The 21068-nt window shown below is 37.3% G+C and overlaps 1 protein-coding gene across 2 annotated transcripts in view; it reads left to right on the top strand.

Annotated features, from left to right (window-relative positions):
- Positions 1–21068, top strand: part of LOC133636191 (phosphatidylinositol 4-phosphate 5-kinase type-1 alpha-like) — a 106698-nt gene that overhangs the window by 26075 nt on the left and 59555 nt on the right. For both annotated transcript variants that reach the window (XR_009822191.1, XM_062029958.1), the window contains exon 2: positions 3754–3788. Coding sequence is in view for 1 of the 2 variants with exons in the window: in XM_062029958.1 (XP_061885942.1) it covers positions 3754–3788 (35 nt within the window). In the remaining variant the exon portion in view is untranslated. The remainder of the gene's footprint in view (positions 1–3753; positions 3789–21068) is intronic.

The raw sequence follows: 21068 nt of genomic DNA, 5'->3' as shown, positions 1-21068 counted from the left end.
TGTTGACCAGAGAGGAAATTCTGTAGAGAAATCTCGTTCGTTGGTTAACCTTTTTGATTACCTTGGTTGCCATTTTGTCACAGGAAAGGTTAGCCTCTAGAATGGAACCTAGGTAGGTGACCTCATCTGTCCTGGTGATGACACTGTCACCTACTTTTATGGTGAAGTCATTGACTCTCTTAAGTTTGATGTGGGACCCAAACAGGATGGATTCTGTTTTACCCAAGTGGATGGATAGCTTGTTGTCAGCGAGCCAGGTGCAAGTTCTACAGAGCTCAGCACTTAGCTTAGCCGTTAAAACAGATAAAATACTAAAACCAAAACTATCAGTGAAGCCTAAGAAATGCAAAACATGCAAATTAGTGGGTTTTTTTATCAGTGTTTGTTTATTTTAGTTATTAAGAAAAGGTTCAATTAATCGTGATTTAGATTTTAGCCAAAAACACCTAGCCTTAATAAGGCCTCTCCTACTCCCTAAAAAGTAATTTTCTGGAGTTTTCTGCTCAGAATAGAAATTAAAAAATCTATGTATTTGCTTTGTCTTAAACTAGTGGTGTCAATTTTTTTAAAATCAGATTAATGGCATGTTCGAATTTTGGATTCATCATGATTAATCACAGGTTACTACATGCTTGCATAACTTAAATTCATTTTTAAAAAAGACACCAATATTTGGACACATGCATTTTTATTATCAGAATGGCATACATTAACATTTTTTAAAATGTTTTGCTTGAATACACATCATTTATGTGTTCAAAACTCAGTTGGAGACTGCTCACTCATCTTGTATGCAATGATGCCATCACTGTCTGTACACAACCCACGCGCCGTTTTTCAGGTAACGGTTGAGGTTAGGCTGGGCGATATGGCCTTTTATTAATATCTCGATATTTTTAGGCCATGTCACGATACATGATATATATCTCGATATTTTGCCTTAGCCTGAATTAACACTTGATGCATATAATCACACCAGTATGATAATTCTATGTGTCTACATTAGGGCTGCAACTAACAATTAATTTGATAATCGATTAATCTGTCGATTATTACTTCGATTAATCGATTAATAATCGGATAAAAGAGACAAACTACATTTCTATCCTTTCCAGTATTTTATTGGAAAAAAACAGCATACTGGCACCGTTTCTCAGCTGTTTGTACATGTTGCAGTTTATAAATAAAGGTTTATTTAAAAAAAAAAAAAAAAATTATTTTTATTTTTTAAAAAGCCTCTGCGCATGCGCATAGCATAGATCCAACGAATCGATGACTAAATTAATCGGCAACTATTTTTATAATCGATTTAATCGATGAGTTGTTGCAGCCCTAGTCTACATTAAAACATTATTGTTCATACTGCATTAATATATGCTAATTTTAAACTTTCATGCATAGAGGGAAATCACAACTAAGTCAATTTACCAAAACTGTATTTATTAAACAGTTATTTAGCAGTGGCACAAACATTCATGAAATTTCAAAACAGAAAGTGCAAGATTGTCAGAGACATTTCAAAACAAGCTTTTAGTGCATTTCTGTGCATGATGTCACTAAGATGACTTATCAAAACAACACTAAATTAAAGTGCACTTTTTGTACAGAACGCCACTACTATAGTTTAAAACAAAAAAAGTGCACTTTTGTGCATGATGTCACACAATATATTTCAATAACTATCAAATAAAAATTAGCTGCATAATAGGAAATCAAATAGTGTACGTCCTTCGCTATATGGTAGGTTCCTGTGGATGTTATCGCCTTCTGTTGTTGACAATTCTTTTCATACGGTGTTGATGTGGAAATGGTTGCTTTGGCATTTTGTTGGGTGTGGCACCAAACGGAGATGTTGACATGCAGAGTTTCAAGCACTTATCACGCTTTAGCAGGTGACTTTTCAAATGACGCTACACATTAGCAGTGGTGCTACTTTTTGTAGCAACGCTTTTGCGGCATACTTGACATATTACGGTTGTCTAATCGACATATTGCCGCTTGAAGCCAAACAACCCCCAGACGATGGACCCTGTGCTGTTTTTGTTGGGAATTAATTCTTCCTTCATTTGTTACCAGATTCTCATCTTCTCTCTCTTGTATTACCACTCGCACCACTCCGCTAGCACTACAGCTAACTTTATCCATGCCGCTACCTCTCTGCTCCGTGAGACGTTGCACGCGCGACAATATGTCACGTATGTAAGAAGGTGCGCTTGTTTTACGTCTCTGTGAGAAGGAGAGACAAGATAGAGTGAGAAACGCCTGTAGTGTAATGCAGCTAAAAGCAACTGCGTGAGAACGTATACTCGAATATCACGATATAGCCATTTTCTATATCGCACAGAGACAAACCCGCGATATATCGAGTACTGTATATTCAATATATCGCCCAGCCCTAGTTGAGGTCAAAAACCAGTACAGTCAAAATAAATTGCTTGAATAATCTGTGCATATACATGATTAATGCGGTAATTTTTTGTCATAATCACATGAGTTAACTCGTTATTTTTGACAGCCCCACTTTAAACATAAAATTCTGTAGGTGACTAACTTAAAAGGTTTGAAAAATTTGTTTACTTTATCATGCTGCGGCGCCTCTCCTAAAGTGTTCCCTTGTGAGCTCATGCACAAAAACAGTTTTAACTTTTGTTCTGACTTTAGAGTCAAGTTTTTTTTTATCTGCGAATGGTAGTAATTGTCAAGGGCGTGATACTCTACAGCAGTGCTTCTCAATTATTTTCTGCTATGCCCCCGCCGTAAAAAGAAAACACTTTGCGCCACCTCACTCCGCCATGACTATAAATACCGTACCATCATTTGTCTGTAAAATTGTTATAAGTACACCTCTGCATAACATTGTATCTTTATTAACATTAAAGAAAACAAAAAAAGACAAAATGAAATATAACAGAGAATAACTTTATTAACATTGTTTTGTTCAGTCTGTATCAGAAAATATATAAAGTGCATCAATTTGCCTGAAATTTAAAAAAAAAAAAATCTTTATTTAAACTAAACATTTTTTAGTTGACATAAACCTTTTGATACTGAAAAAAAACATTTACTCAAATAATAAATCTAAATTGATCAACATTAACCCATGAGCATAAATAATATGAAACATTTTAACCTACAAAACAAAGATTGATACTTCAACCTACAAAACAAAAATGAAAAACCATTTGTACTGATTTTTTTTTTTTTTTTTAAATCAAAATGAGGAAATCAGGATTATTGCTACAATTAGCACGTTTTGTACAGCTTTTCAAAGCGGGGTTTGAAGCATGATACTGCATGATACTGATCAAGCATGGTTCCTGGGGTCACACTTGCCTTCCACGGCATCGCACCATTCTTCATAAAATGTCAAAAGCAAAGGAAGAAAGTACAATCATTAAAAACCTAGCCAATGTATCCATGTCTTTACTAGCTGACTGCTCATAGTGTCTGAAGTCAGAAGTAGGAAATACATTTTCTAAGGGAGGTGGTAATTGTAGAAACTTCCTCAGGGACTTTGTGAATCTAGAGCAGGCAACTGGAGGGTAAAGTAGTTCCAATTTGTGCCGAGCTGCTGGTATGAAGAAGCAGTAGTTAGTAAATGCCATGAAGGCTCATCATTGACCTCATTGTCATTAGCAGCCCATGCTGGAAATAGCATAGCTCATTAACCAGCAGATCATTAAGCAGTTTTTCCAAACCTAAAGCAAAACCCGTGTTGCTCATGTTTTAAATACATTTTACCTTGTCTTATAGGGACCAGTGGCGTCTTCAAGGGGGGCTCTTCAGAGGTAAGAGTTGAATAATTGTCTCAAGGAACTATACATCCATTTTATATATGAGTTTATATATCATTCCATCTAGTAGGTGCCATTTGTTTTTTGTAACTCTCCCAAAATAAACTTCAGTATTTGTCTTTTTTTTCCAACTCTAGATCTGATGTCACACATTGAATGGGGGTTTAACGAAATAACAAATAACGAATGATACGAAATACTTTCAATATGATTATAAAAAAAATTAAAACATTACCCAATAAAGATCCGTATGACACATTTTTGTTGACGAAAAACAATCTAACTTCAAACATTAGAAGCAATGTGTAGGAGTGTTTTGTTTCACAAAGTAAGAATAAAAACTACCGGTAATTCAAACTAATTTACCAATCACACTCGTTATTCTCGTTATTTCTTAAACCTAAATGATCAATATATTTTTTTGTGCAAAATAATTGCCTCCCGCTGTCGCCTGCATTCGCCACACCTAGTGTGTGTGTGTGACAATCATTGGTACTTTAACTTATATTGTGATCACGACAAACCGTTGTCGTCTCACACGACGTGTTCCCGACATCTACAAAGCAATTACCTACCGGCTTCCACCTACTGATATGGTATGGTATAACATGGGTTACTCTGCCGAGCTCGAGACCGCACAGACACTCAACAACGGCACATTATTTGCAGATTATAATTACTGGTTTGCAAAAAATATTTTTAACCCAAATAGGTGAAACTGCATAATCTCTCACGGCACACTAGTGTGCCGCGGCACAGTGGTTGAAAAACACTGCTCTACGGGGGGTGGGAAAAAAATACTTTTAGAATAAATATCAACATCTGTCACAATTAAGAAGGTCCTACGTTTGTTTCTCGGGCTCTGGGTCTTTCTGTGTGGAGTTTGCATGTTCTCCCAGTGACTGCGTGGGTCCCTCCCACCTCAAAAGACATGCACCTAGGGATAGCTTGATTGGCAACACGAAAGCCCAATCCCCCCAACCCCCACCCTACTTGTTAGCCCTATCCCTACATTTTGCGCATTCCCGTGAAGGTAGTAGTGTCCCAATGACTCTTTGCATGCAGGAGTAGTGGGCATAACGCAAAGTAAGGGGTATGAATCTAGCCCTTCAAAGTGAGGGATTTCAGATGCTGACTTGCTCATTTAGGGCCAGAGAAAAATGCACAATTTCTGCACAAGTTATATAATATATTACATGTTAGTTTGTAATGTTAGCCATCTAGCAACGCATGCTAATGTTAGGCTAAAATACTTAAATACTAAAACTTTAAAGCCTGCAAATATGAAAATATTACCGTTATCGGGGCGGCATGGAGTAGTGGGTAGAGCGGTCGTGCCAGAAACCTGAGGGTTGCAGGTTCGCTCCCTGCCTCTTGACATCCTAATCGCTTCCGTTGTGTCCTTGGGCAGGACACTTCACCCTTGCCCCCAGTGCCGCTCACACTGGTGAATGAATGATGAATGATAGGTGGTGGTCGGAGGGGCCGTAGGTGCAAACTGGCAGCATACGCTTCCATCAGTCTACCCCAGGGCAGCTGTGGCTATGAAAGTAGCTTACCTCCACCAGGTGTGAATGAATGATGGGCTCTCACTTCTCTGTGAAGCGCTTTGAGTGTCTAGAAAAGCGCTATATAAATCTAATCCATTATTACATACCTTCAAAATTTTCACAAGGAACAACAGTCGTAGCTTCTTCGTGTAGTTCTTCATTTATTCATCAACCGAAGCATGATGACGGTAAAAGAAAAAGAAAAAATGTGATCTTTCTTTAACAGACATCTGTCCTGCTTAACTTTAAACAGTATAAATTACATCAATAAAGTACTGTCTGTCTGTCTGTCTCTGTCTGTCTGTGTCTGTCTGTGTCTGTCTGTTTACAGCTTTATAGTCATTGCACTTTAATCACAATGAAAACTACTTTGACAAAAAGAAACGAGAGGTGAGCTATTTGTTTTTGTGTATAATTAGCAACGTTTAAATGTTTTTTTCAAATCACGTGTTTAGTGGTAAATTATTATCAATAGAAGCATAATAAAATAACTTATAAAAATATTAAGAGTTGAAGAAAATATTATTTGACTCTTTGCTGAGCAGTGTTGATATTAACGGCGTTGTTTTTTTCAGTAACAAGTGATCTAACTAATTACTGTTCCCATCGTTGAAACGCCTTTGCCAATACTAAGAATTAGGGGTGTGGGAAAAAATCGATTCAAATTCGAATCGCGATTCTCACGTTGTGCGATTCAGAATCGATTCTCATTTTTAAAAAATCGATGGGAATAAGCGGTAGAAAATGGATGGATTTAAAAATATATATATATATTTATATATATATATTTTTTTTTTAAATTAATCAATCCAACAAAAAAATACACAGCAATACCATAACAATGCAATCCAATTCCAAAAGCAAACCCGACCGAGCAACACTCAGAACTGCAATAAACGGAGCAATTGAGAGGAGACACAAACACGACACAGAACAAACCAAAAGTAGTGTAACAAAAATGAATATTATCAACAACAGTATCAATATTAGTTACAATTTCAACATAGCAGTGATTAAAAATCCCTCATTGACATTATCATTAGACATTTATAAATAAAATAAAAAAGAACAATAGTGTCACAGTGGCTTACACTTGCATCACATCTCATAAGCTTGACAACACACTGTGTCCAATATTTTCACAAAGATAAAATAAGTCATATTTTTGGTTCATTTAATAGTTAAAACAAATTTACATTATTGCAATCAGTTGATAAAACATTGTCCTTTACAATTATAAAAGCTTTTTACAAAAATCTACTACTCTGCTTGCATGTCAGCAGACTGGGGTAGATCCTGCTGAAATCCTATGTATTGAATGAATAGAGAATCCTTTTGAATCTTGGCAAAAATCTTAGCCACACGATTATCAAATGTGATAGGAAAATTAATTCATACTGACCATTGATTGAGACTTTTATTAGTAGGTTGCACAGTGAAGTACATATTCCGTACAATTGACCACTAAATGGTAACACCCGAATAAGTTTTTCAACTTGTTTAAGTCGGCGTCCACTTAAATTGATTCATGATACAAACTGGCTTCATGGAAGGTCGACAAACTTCAGACAATACAAGGAAATTGTTTGTTATTTACTATGCCAGAAGTCTCCCTTATCCCACAGCAGTATATACTGTTGATGCTGAGAAGGCATTCGACCGCATAAACTGGTCATTTATGTTTTGCACATTACGCAAATTTGGATTTGGAGATTATTTTATACAATGGATTAAGATGCTTTATACAAAGCCCATGGCATCAGTCAAAACTAATAATCATATTTCAGAACCTTTTTCGTTAAAAAGAGGAGTAAAACAGGGATGTCCTGCATCTGGATTATTATTTAATTTGGTTATTGAACCCTTAGCTGCAAAAATAAGAAGTGAAAATAATATTCATGGTATAACAATTGGCTCTCAGTGTAATAAGCTATCGATGTATTGTGACGACATAATTCTCTACCTGTCACATGTTAACTCCTCTCTTCACTATATCAATAATGTCATCACTGAATATGGCTGTTTATCAGGGTATAAAGTCCATTGGGACAAATGTGAAATATTACCACTTAAACACTGCAAGAAATCACAAGTTCAGAACTCCAAAATTAAATGGAAAGAGGCAGAAATCATATATCTAGGACTACACATTACACCAAACCTTTATACAAGCAGAGATCTAAATCTTAAACATTTAAAAAATAAGATAGAATCCAAAATGGAATGCTGGTCACGTCTCCAAATATCACTTTGGGGTCGGGTGAACATAGTAAAAATGAGTATACTGCCAGCAGATAATTATATACTGAAAATGATGCCTGTCCTAATTAATAAAAGTTGGTTTAAGAAAATACATATAATGATATCACATTTTATATGGTGTGGAAAGAAGGCCAGTTGTTCATATTTAAGGTTGTCTTGTACACAAGATAAAGGAGGACTACAATTACCAAACTTCTTACATTATTACATCTCCTTCGGTTGTGAACAAGCAAGCCACTTATTCCATTCTTCTGCAGATAAGGACTGGATCAACATAGAAACAAATATGTTAATGAATTTGGACATTGATGTGGGGAGTTTATAATATATTATAAATGATAAATGGGTTATACTTGTATAGCGCTTTTCTACCTTCAAGGTACTCAAAGCGCTTTGACAGTATTTCCACATTCACCCATTCACACACACATTCACACACTGATGGCGGGAGCTGCCATGCAAGGCGCTAACCAGCAGCCATCAGGAGCAAGGGTGAAGTGTCTTGCCCAAGGACACAACGGATGTGACTAGGATGGTAGAAGGTGGGGATTGAACCCCAGTAACCAGCAACCCTCCGATTGCTGGCACGGCCACTCTACCAACTTCGCCACGCCGTCCCCATATTAAAAAAATTCCTAATGAATTGAGTCAGAGCCCAATAGAAGCCACCTTTAACATTCTAAAACTGTGTCAGAAAATACTAGGAATCAAGTCAATGACATCTGTCAATCAACCGCTTTGGTACAATCCTAATATCATAATTAATGAAAATGTGGTTAAATGGACAACATGGAAAGACAGAGGTATTACTAAACCTCATCATATTATTTAAAAAACTCTTTTAAACCGTTCAATGATTTAGTTGATCAATACAATGTACCCAGAAATCATTTTTTTAAATGTATCTCTTTAAAACACGCTGTAAATAAATGCATATCCTCTGAAAGTATGTCTTTAAATAGCCATTAACCGGAAGATGCACTTTTTAATCAAGATACATTTAAGAAATTAATTAAACTATTTTATGGAATAATAAATGAACACCACACTAGAAATGCAAATGATGCATGTGTTGGGAAATGGATGATGGACTTAAACATTTTAGATGAAAGAGACATATCATGGAATGATATTTGGAAAAATGCCATTAAGCCCTTTAGAAGCATTAAAGATAAGCTGACTCAATTTAAGATATTGAATACCGGTAGATTGTATTTTTCATCTTCTCAGCTGTTTAAAATTGGTGTAGTAGATAGCAAGTTATGTATGAAGTGTCGGGCAACCGAGGCAACTCTTGTTCATTTATTGTGGGAATGTCAGAGAATAAAAGAGTTATGGTTGAAAACAGCAAAAGAAGCAATCACAGTCCTTAATATAAATATCCCAATGACACTGCAAACTCGTATTCTTGGGGATCTACATCAATTTAGTAACGTGTCATCAAAGCGTAAAAATGCATTTCTTTCAATATGCATAATAACAAAAAGGTTCATATTAAAAAAATGGATAGATGTTGATAGTCGAACTCATACTGACTGGTACACACAAGCTGTGGAGATGATATCAGTAGAAAAAACTGCATTTAGTTTAGATAATAGTGAGTCATATATTGGAATATGAGATCCATTATTTAAATATGTTTTAACTATTAAATGAACCTAAAATATGACTTATTATATCATTGTGGAAAATATTGGACACAATGTGTTGTTAAGTTTATGAGATGTGATGCAAGTGTAAGCCACTGTGACATTGTTCTTTTTTTTAATTTAATTTTTTTTTATTAATGTTTGTAATGATAATATCAATGAGGGATTTTTAATCACTGCTATGTTGAAATTGTTACTAATATTGATACTGTTGTTGATAATATTCATTTTTGTCTCACTACTTTTGGATTGTTTCGTGTCATGTTTGTGTGTCCTCAATTGCTCTCAATTGCTCTGTTTATTGCTATTCTGAATGTTGCTGGGTCGGGTTTGGTTTTGAAATTGTATTGCATTATTATGGTATTGTTGTGTATTGTTTTCATAAAAAATAAAAAAATAAAAAAAATAAAAAATCGTTTTTGAATCGAGAATCGTGTTGAATTGAAAAAAAAATCGATTTTGAATCGAATCGTGACCCCAAGAATCGATTTTGAATCAAATCGTGGGACACCCAAAGATTCACAGCCCTACTAAGAATGTAAGGTGGCTGTTACTACATTTTGGTTGAATGAAGCGCAAAGTGTCAGGTTTAGGCCACACATCAGCTGCATGCAGAGAGAAGAGGTAGGAATGATGACGATCATGACGCCGTTGTAAGTGCGATAATGATGATGATTAGGGTTGGGTATCGTTTGAATTCGAACGATTCCGATTCCGATTCTTTGTTTCGATTCCGATTCCTGATGATTCACGGTTCCGATTCTTCTTCCGACTTTCAATGTGTTTGACAGGTAGTCCCTGGAAGGTGGTATGTATTTTGGGTTGAGAGGTTTCACCATATCCCTGCAAACATAAACAAACATGTAATGTTGCTGTTACTGTTTAGCCCAGTATCAATTAGCTTAGCTCTAACGTTATTGCTTAACTAACCTAAATGTTGGAGATTCCACCTCTGAAAAGGGATTCAGTCTTTTGACTATGTGTGCAGTGACCTTTCTGTGGCACTCTTCCGTCTGTGGCACCGACATCTTCCCCATTGCCGCTACGGTGAACGGAGTACGCTGAGCACATCGCGGAGCCTGGCTAGCAGGTTGTAAATTGTGTATGAAAAAATATGCGGGCTAATTTGTTAGCTGTCTCGACGTTGTTGCAAAACACATTATTTATTGCATATATATTGTTTTACTTACCGGATTCGGACTGCAATGCAGTCACCGAGGTGCCAGGCTGGGCGTCGAAGCCAGAGGAAGAGGCACAGGAGGACGGTCGGCGCAGCGCGTCGAAGACGGGACACGCATTTATTTGTACTCGGAGGTGCTTCATCATGTTCAACGTGCACCCTCCTAAGCACGAAACAGTCCTGTCGCACGTGTTACATTTCGCCGATATTTTTTTTTTTTTAGTAAAATAAAGCCACACTTCAACCGCCGATGCCCGCTATCAATGCTTGACTGACTCGCTCGGCTACATAGGCTCGGCTATGCTAACACTTCCGGCGGTGGGCGCTTCTTCGTTGGTGTTTAGCGGCTTCTTCTTCCGGTCGGCGGACTTATTCTTTTTTTTCGGTCGGCGGACTGGGTATCGAAACTAGGAATCGAAATTTAAACTTTTGAACGATTCCGGGAGAATCGGAAAGTTAGTCCCGGTTCCAATCGATACTCGATACCCAACCCTAATGATGATTGACTGGGTTGGGCGGATCATGTTCTGCTCATGCACTGCACACTCTGACTGACACACAATAAGACCGCTCCGTCCCAGCTGCTGGAGCCAGGGAAATTCAAAAGTCGTTTTCTCAAACTGCAAGTACCGGCACTGCGTTTCGCTCATTCAAATTAAAGGCAAGAGTGTTTATGTAACATGCATGCTATGTCCAGAAAGAAAGCGTCCTTCCACGTCTGCCTCAAGCAACTCAAATCGCACTTCACATCAAACATGCCAACATGACACGCTGCTGCTGATAGCTAACCAAACCCCAAATCCAAATGCAGCCATTTTTTAAAATTCATTGATTGATTGATTGAAACTTTTATTAGTAGATTGCACAGTGAAGTACATATTCCATACAATTGACCACTAAATGGTAACACCCGAATAAGTTTTTCAACTTAAGTCGGGGTCCACTTAAATTGATTCATGATACAGATATATACTATTTTCATAATACAGTCATCACACAAGATAATCATCAGAGTATATACATTGAATTATTTACATTATTTACAATTGGGGTGTGGGATATGGAGGGGGGGCGGGGGGGGGGGGGTTAAGTTTGGTTGGTATCAACACTTCAGTCATCAACAATTGCATCATCAGAGAAATTGACATTGGAACAGTGTAGGTCTGACTTGGTAGGATATGTACAGAAAGTATTGGACACAGAGAGCGAGATCAGAAATGATAAGAAAAAGTGTCTACATTTGATTGTTTACATTTGATTATTTACAATCCAAAGAGGTGTCACATTTTGGAATTTGAATTAATCATGATTAATCGTTTGCACAGTTAAAATTAGTTTAACAGATGACCACAATATTTGTAAGCAAATGCAGTTTATTATCAGAATGTCATCCAGGAACGTTTTTAAAAGTTTTACTTGAATGCATGTCATTTATATGTTGTTTATACAAAAATTCAACAATTTTGGTCTCCGTATTGATATTATAATTAATTGTGTCAAATAACCTTTTTGTAGTTGCACATTGTTTGCCATCTATTGTTTTGGTAATTCCCTCTGTTCTTTGGATTAACACCATTGATGTCAGAGTTAACAGCAAGCTGTGTTTGTATACCAAATGTAGTGCTCAACCATCCAGTCAGTTGAGTCAGGATTAGACAGATCAAATTGAGACAGATGTAACTCAGCATCGGCAGCTTCTACATATTTGAATGGATAACTGTCACCATTTGGATGTTTGTGGCTGCATGCTGTGGTGGCTGGCTGCGGCTTCTTGTGACTTGCCGGTATGACTGCTAACCCATAGGACATATTTTTAATGGTTTGTTTCTCTGTTTTGTTTGTCCCTTTATTCTTCCTTGCACTCACATTCTCATTTCCGGTCATTGGCAAGCAGGAATGTATCGATCTCTGGCTATGGAAAAATACAATGCTATCAGCACTAAATGGGGCTTATAACTGAGATTTCACATGGAAATTTAAGCATAACAAAAAGCAGGGAGACAGCTAGTATCTAAAATTACTGGTACTATTTAGATATTAGTATTTTTTTTGTGTCCTATAACACAAAGCTCGGATGTTGCTCTTTTGTATGGATAGCTTAGCATATATTAACCTACATTTGTTTTTGTTTTTTTAGCATTTTTTCTGTGCAAAATGTATCAATGTGGTCGCCGCATTCTTCAATTCTTCTGTATCGCAGCCCTCTGCAGAAAACATTTGGACTTCTGTGACATTGCCTGTGTCAAACTGTAGTAAAGTGGTTGTCATTCGATAAACTTTTGAGCTGACAGAGCATTCATTCTCCACGTCGTTCTCCATTTTGTAAAAACTGCAACATGACAGCTGCTCCAGCAAGCGAGAGAGTAAAATCTTATTGCGCCACTTAACTTCTTGAAATGTTTTTTTTAAATCCAATTTTATTCTTTTAAATTTTGTGTTGCAAAATGTTGTTACATTCCAAATATCTATCCTGTACAAGGGCTCAAATTTAACCACGGCAACCGCCTCAAGTGCAGCGACTGCCCAGCATCAACGGCAAGAACATACCTTGACCGCCCTTGACTTTTTACTTGTTAATGGACTAGGTATAATGATAAACCGTGGTTAGTAATACCGTTTATATTTTTAATTACTGAAAAACCGTCATTTATTAATGCATTTTAAGCAACACTGCTTACTTCCTAAAAAATGGAGCGCCGCTGCGACTACGCATGCACACTAGCGCCTTTAGGCTCGAGAAAACATGGCAGCCACTTCTCGGACTTTGCTCTGAAAACGTTGCCTCCGAGTAAACGGAGCCGATCGCTTTGTTCCACTTCATTTCAACCGCTTCTACTTCCGCGGAGTCTCGGTGTGTTTAAGAGCGCAATACTGTTTGAGGAGAAAAATATTTGATGTTGCAGTTTCATTTTGAACATGCAACTAGCATCCTTCCGTCAGCTGCTGGGACTGAGAGTTAGCATGCAGCAAGTGATGTGTTGGGAACGTTGCACAACTTGTTTATAAAGTCTTTAGTTTGTTTAATGGAATGCTCATTCGTCCTTTAATTTAACTGCTAACTTTATCAGTCTTCAAATAACATCAATACTAGCTCAAATGTTTTGTCATCTCATCGAATTAAACGTAGGCTGAGTTGTCGGTGAGGCACAAAGAGTGTGTATTAGATGTGAGAGGTATCACTCCTTTATTTCTGTTGGCCAAACTCTTGCACTGAAGGACATGGTTGTTGAAGAACAAAGCTTGTTTATTTGACGTTATCTTCATTCGCCAAACGGCTTTGCGTTTTATATTGATATCATATTATACATATATTTTTTCAAAGTAATTACTTTAATAACCATTCATGTGACAAAGCATTTTGGTAATTGTCTATAGTGTATAATTAATACCTATACAACAAATTTCAGCTCAACCTCTCAATGGATCTGTCCCAATAAACCATGTACAAGTACACACATTAGTACATGTAAATGTGTGTACATAACTTAAAAAATACATACACTATATGATATAGTCTATTTCAATTTATTGACGTTTGATTATTTGTATATCATATACTTTGTAGGAATAATTTCAAGTCTTTACCAGTTAGTTATTATTCTTATTTTCTATTAACACATATTCCTATAATATAGTTGGGATAAAGTAGTAACACAAATATGTAAAACTACCACATAACCAATGTTCCCTCTTAGGTGCGCGCCTGTGCAATTGGGCACTGCTCAAGCGTCCTCTGCGCACGGCAAATCTATGCCACGCACAAAATCAAATAAAAAAATAAGCGCATAGCAATTTTCGACACACGACAGAGAAAACAGTTTTCGTCATCATTGTTCAAATATTGTAACGTCTGTCAAGACGCTTTGAGGACATGAATTCCATCGATCACTTTACTGAGCATAACTCTTTATTGTCGGCCATAAACACATCACCAAAACATTAGTAAAAAAAATGATATCTAGCAAAAGTGGTCTTTTTCTGCAGTACAAACCAGACCAAAAGCAACTTTGCTATATCAACAGCAGCCGCTCGCTCTTTCTTACTTGCGCCAACACATACACATATGGCACTTAGCCAGTGATGCGTTTACAGCCACACAAAAAGTCGGACAACTCCAACACCACACTTAAAGTGTCATTCCAGGTCATTACACTATGATTTAAAAATCAAATGTGTGCTTATTTTAGTGTCATTTATTAGGAATCTTAATTTATAAATATTAATCATAAAATGCTGTTAGTATATTAAAAAAATACTAATAAAAATATATTTTTTTACAAACAGGAAGTTGCAGGAATGTACACATGATCCCCTGCTTACATCAATCAATCAATCGATGTTTATTTATATAGCCCTAAATCACAAGTGTCTCAAAGGGCTGTACAAGCCACAACGACATCCTCGGTACAGAGCCCACATACGGGCAAGGAAAACTCACCCCAGTGGGACGTCAATGTGAATGACTATGAGAAACCTTGGAGAGGACCGCATATGTGGGTAACCCCCCCCCCCCCTCTAGGGGAGACCGAAAGCAATGGATGTCGAGTGGGTCTGACATAATATTGTGAAAGTCCAACACATCAGCGAAAGTCCAGTCCATAGTGGGGCCAGCAGGAACCATCCCGAGCGGAGACGGGTCAGCAGCGTAGAGATGTCCCCATCCGATGCACCGGCTAGCGGTCCACCCCGGGTTGGGAGCAGAGTAGAAAAGAAAAGAAAAGAAACGGCAGATCAACTGGTCTAAAAAGGGAGTCTATTTAAAGGCTAGAGTATACAAATGACTTTTAAGATGAGACTTAAATGCTTCTACTGAGGTAGCATCTCTAACTTTTACCGGGAGGGCATTCCATAGTATTGGAGCCCGAATAAAAAACGCTCTATAGCCCGCAGACTTTTTTTGGGCTCTGGGAATCACTAATAAGCCGGAGTTCTTTGAACGCAGATTTCTTGCCGGGACATATGGTACAATACAATCGGCAAGATAGGCAGGAGCTTGACCGTGTAGTATTTTATACGTAAGTAGTAAAACCTTAAAGTCGCATCTTAGGTGCACAGGAAGCCAGTGCAAGTGAGCCAGTATAGGCGTAATATGATCAAACTTTCTTGTTTTTGTCAAAAGGCTAGCAGCCGCATTTTGTACCAACTGTAATCTTTTAATGCTAGACATAGGGAGGCCCGAAAATAAAACGTTACAGTAATCGAGACGAGATGTAACGAACGCATGGATAATGATCTCAGCATCGCTTGTGAACAAAATGGAATGAATTTTAGCGATATTACGGAGATGAAAGAAGGCTGTTTTAGTAACACTCTTAATGTGTGACTCAAACGAGAGAGTTGGGTCGAAGATAATACCCAGATTCTTTACCGAGTCGCCTTGTTTAATTGTTTGGTTGTCAAATGTTAAGGTGGTATTATTAAATAGATGTCGGTGTTGAGCAGGACCGATAATCAGCATTTCCGTTTTCTTAGCGTTGAGTTGCAAAAAGTTAGCGGACATCCATTGTTTAATTTCATTAAGACACGCCTCCAGCTGACTACAATCCGGCGTGTTGGTCAGCTTTAGGGGCATGTAGAGTTGAGTGTCATCAGCATAACAGTGAAAGTTAACACCGTATTTGCGTATGATGTCACCTAGCGGCAGCATGTAAATACTAAAGAGTGCAGGGCCAAGAACCGAACCCTGGGGAACTCCGCACGTTACCTTAACATAGTCCGAGGTCACATTGTTATGGGAGACACACTGCATCCTGTCAGTAAGATAAGAGTTAAACCAAGACAAGGCTAAGTCTGACATCCCAATACGTGTTTTGATACGCTCTAATAAAATATTATGATCAACAGTATCGAAAGCGGCACTAAGATCAAGAAGCAGCAACATAGATGACGCATCAGAATCCATCGTTAGCAATAGATCATTAGTCATTTTTGCGAGGGCTGTCTCCGTAGAGTGATTTGCCCTGAAACCGGATTGAAAAGGTTCACAGAGATTGTTAGACGCTAAGTGTTCATTTAGCTGCTGTGCGACAATTTTTTCGAGGATTTTCGAGATAAACGGAAGGTGGGACACCGGCCGGTAGTTTACCAAGAGATCAGGATCGAGGTTAGGTCTTTTGAGTAGAGGATGAATAACCGCTTTTTTGAATGCTAGGGGAACAGTGCCAGAGGAAAGTGATAAGTTTATAATATTTAACACTGATGGACCTAATAATACAAAAAGCTCCTTGATAAGTTTACCAGGAATTGGGTCAAGTAAACATGTTGTTTGTTTTGTCCCATTTACACATTTTAACAATTCCTCCAATGATATTTCCTCAAAGAGAGAGAAACTATTTTGGAGGGCAGTGTCCGTCGTATATACAGTCGTATCTGTGTTAATAGAACCCAATTGTAGCTGAGATGCATTGTCTTTAATCTCTTTTCTAATGACTTCAATTTTTTTATTAAAGAAATTCATAAAGTCATCTGCTGAGTGGGTGGAGCTACTGGGAGGAGTCCCTTGTTGGGTTAGCTATGCTACTGTACTAAACAAAAATTTAGGATCATTTTTGTTGAAGTGGATGAGATTTGAGTAATATTTAGCTTTAGCTGAGGTAAGCATGCGTTTATAAGTTATTAAACTATCACTCCATGCTTGATGGAAAACCTCAAGTACCTGTTTTTGTGTATGTGGGATCTGTAGAAATCCTGAAAATTTGAAATGGAGGAATTGCGCAGATATTTGTAATACAATCTTTCCTTCTTTCGTACTTCCTAAGTTCCTCTTAACGAGCCATTTGTAATTTGCTCACTTTGTAACGTTTTTCTCAGTGGTGACATATTTGGTAGAGATTCGCCCAAAGAGCTCTGCGCAAGTCCACCATTGTAGTCCGACTGTAGTTTGTAGTTCCTTCTCTTTCTGTTCCCCTGTTGTGGGGCAGACGGATTTGTACATGCACATGCATCCTCCGCTGTTGCTATTTAGATATAGTTCAAACTTATATCAGTCAGTAGACTCCACTTGTACGCGCTAAAATCTACAACTGAGATTGCGGCGAGAAGACGCAATTTAAGTGGAGGCACGTAAATAAGACAAAACAATGCATCCTGAAGAGACGGTCAGAAAGCGGCTTGAAGATGGCCTGTAAAACATAATCTATGCACAATTTTAAACAAAGACCAATCATTCATTGAAGTGATTTGATTGACGTGTTTTAATTGTAGAAAAATATCATAATAAAAGCTATACATTGTATTTATTAAATATGCAATTAAATCACCTGCAAAACACTTTTCTTCATGAAGAAGTTTCCCTTGTAAGGGAAAATTCTTTCGTTTTAAACGCTTTTTTTTTGTGGGAAACTAATGGCTCAATTTGGTGGAATGGCCTTAATCCTGGTCAGACTAATGTGGCAATGAGACGGCTATTAATGCAATTCTGACCTATATACCACCAACCACCGGTACAATGAGAATATTAAACACACCTTTGCTCTACTACCTCGAGTATAGTCAATAGAGCAGGTTGAGCATCCTTGCAACAAGTCAACAGCTTTCGGCATCCAGTGCTTTTTGTTCATTAAACTATTGCAACAGCGATAGTGTCCAGTGTTGGAGCAATGCATTGCTCAATAGTCTAACACAATTCAGGAAACCACATCTCTGAACTCACACTCTTGATAGTCAGCTCGGCATATTTCACATATTACTGTACATGATTTGTTTCATTGGTTAAATATGATTTTAACCTGACAAAACGATTGCTACCTGTTTGCTGAACCAAAAACTGTTCGAACTATTGTGTATATGTTGGCTATTTGAGGTGGAAAGCTTTGGCCACTTCACGATTAAGGGGCTACAATTCGATTAAAAAACAATTATTGATGCATTTTTTAATTTATGTATATTGATGCAGTTTTACATTTCTTTTCGTTTCACTAAATAAGCGTTTATCACTTGCAACTTTAAAAAAACAATTAATTTGGAATAAGAATTATTTCCCACATGTAATGAATTAATGGAAATGTGTGCAAAACTGGAACATAGGTGCCCTAAAATAAAGGAGCTGGTTGGATCTCTTGGTGAGGTAGCTCGCTGCAGTCAGCCAAATTTCAGAACTGTCTGCATTATTTTATTAACAATAAATACATTTATTTATCAATTATTGACGTTTACTGATCGATTCTATATTCATCCATGTATGTATTGCAATGCATCTAAAAATAGATTATTTCCCCCACCACTATCGGCTATATATCATTACCTAATCGAGAAACACATGACCGGTTTAATTTTGTGTAACATGAGGCCAGTAAAGCTCGCAACCTTTCCACTCTAATGATTTCAGAGAATCACTTGGTGTAGATTACATCAAATAACTGTTATTCGGATGCTCAATCAAATCATCCGGGAAAATAATAGTTTCCTGTCTTACTGGTCTGACCTGAGCGTACAGGCGAATGTAGCGCAAAGCAATCCGAACTGGCTCAACCAGCATTTGGCACGGTGACGGTATTTGGCAAATTAAAAAGTTATGTGCGCGCCAGCATCCTGGCCAACAAAGACTTTAGTGTGTAGTAGCTGTCAGGCAGCACTATGTAGTAGATTACATTTGTAGGTGGCACAGCATGTACAACATAACTGGAAACTTTACATGTTTTATGTTAGTTTTTTGGGTGGGTAGGGAGGTGCTGATTGTGCAGCATGAGAAACTGGGGGGAGGGAGGGCCTAGCATGCTTACTTTGCGCTCTGTCCATTATTAGGTTTATCTGTACAAACCAACGAGACGTAATACAAATGCCTGTGATAATGCTCCATTTAACATTTTCAGAACAATACAATATTTCCAAGTACCGGTACTAGTCAGGTCGAAATGGATGGATGGATAGTCAGGGGGATTTATTATCTCAACTTGCCAGAGTATCAGGCATCTGTTAAGAGAATGTTTTTTTTCTTGGCTAAGGGGTTTTCTTCTATTTTAATTTCCCCCCCTCAATCCTGAAGTAATTTCAGGTTAGCATTAAATTTTTAGCAACAGCATTGACTTGTTGAACTCCACCGTAAACCGGTTTTACAGATGCCATGTCTGCTGTGCAATAAGTGTGTGTTGTGTCTACAAATGGGGGGATGTTACATAGAGGATACTTAGTTGAAGGTTGTTGTTTATTTTAAATGGAGCACCATTAATTTTGGCACGTCATCTATTAGAGAAGAGGCCACTATTTGAGATAGTATGGTATACACTACCGTTCAAAAGTTTGGGGTCACCCAAACAATTTTGTGGAATAGCCTTAATTTCTAAGAACAAGAATAGACTGTCGAGTTTCAGATGAAAGTTCTCTTTTTTTGGCCATTTTGAGCGTTTAATTGACCCCACAAATGTGATGCTCCAGAAACTCAATCTGCTCAAAGGAAGGTCAGTTTTGTAGCTTCTGTAATGAGCTAAACTGTTTTCAGATGTGTGAACATGATTGCACAAGGGTTTTCTAATCATCAATTAGCCTTCTGAGCCAATGAGCAAACACATTGTACCATTGAACAGTGGAGTGATAGTTTCTGGAAATGGGCCTCTATACACCTATGTAGATATTGCACCAAAAACCAGACATTTGCAGCTAGAATAGTCATTTACCACATTAGCAATGTATAGAGTGTATTTCTTTAAAGTTAAGACTAGTTTAAAGTTATCTTCATTGAAAAGTACAGTGCTTTTCCTTCAAAAATAAGGACATTTCAATGTGACCCCAAACTTTTGAATGGTAGTGTATATCTAAAAATACTATCATAAAATAGTAAATGACCTGCTACTTCACTGTAGTAACCAAAATACATTATTAACAAATGATACTTCTTTGACATTGATGTCATATTGAGCATGATCATCTTCTGAAGACAAACCTTATCATAAACAATTTATATTTAAAGTAATTAGGTTGTGCTTGTGTATAAACAGTATTAATGATAACCGCAGTAAATCTCTTAGCAGTTAGTATTATTGTTTTAAATTAAAAGTTTTGAACAACTATGGTTTATAGCCATAAAGTACTTAGATGAGCTCTGACGGACTGACGCTAGCTTAAATGTTGACATGAAAACAAGAAACATTAACGTCTTTCCCCGTTAACAAATGACGTACCCCATTTTAAACGTACAGTATATAAACATGGCTGTCTGAGCAAATAAGATATTAAATTGTGCACATTGGACCTACAAGCTGTGTTCTCTTAGAACAGGGTGATCGTTCTATACTCGGAGGAAATGACATAGGCATATTTACAGTGCCTTCCAAGACCACTGAAAAGAATAGTACACCATACTGCCTGCCAGAAGACTCTTATCAGTGAAGCATAAGAAACACAAAACATACAAAATAGTGGGCTTTCTAACACAGGGATCTTAGTCATAAATCCAACAATGTGAATTTAAAGCCTTAAAATGTGTAAAATTCTGCGAAAATCTAATGAAAAGTCTTAAATAGATTTTTAAGACCTTTCAAAATCCTATTAACTTTACTTGTTTTAAAACATGCTTAAACTTCAGTCTTGCTTTTAATTGTTTCGATTTTTGAGGACGCTATAACGTAACTACAAAACGGAAATAAAGTAGGCTACCGAGAATTGATTAACGTGGACCCCGTCTTAAACGAGTTGAAAA

The sequence above is a fragment of the Entelurus aequoreus genome, linkage group LG20 (genome assembly GCF_033978785.1).
Source record: "Entelurus aequoreus isolate RoL-2023_Sb linkage group LG20, RoL_Eaeq_v1.1, whole genome shotgun sequence".
Classification (NCBI taxonomy): Eukaryota; Metazoa; Chordata; class Actinopteri; order Syngnathiformes; family Syngnathidae; genus Entelurus; species Entelurus aequoreus.
The sequence above is the reverse complement of the archived record's forward strand: the minus strand, read 5'-3'. Positions and strand labels throughout refer to the sequence as shown.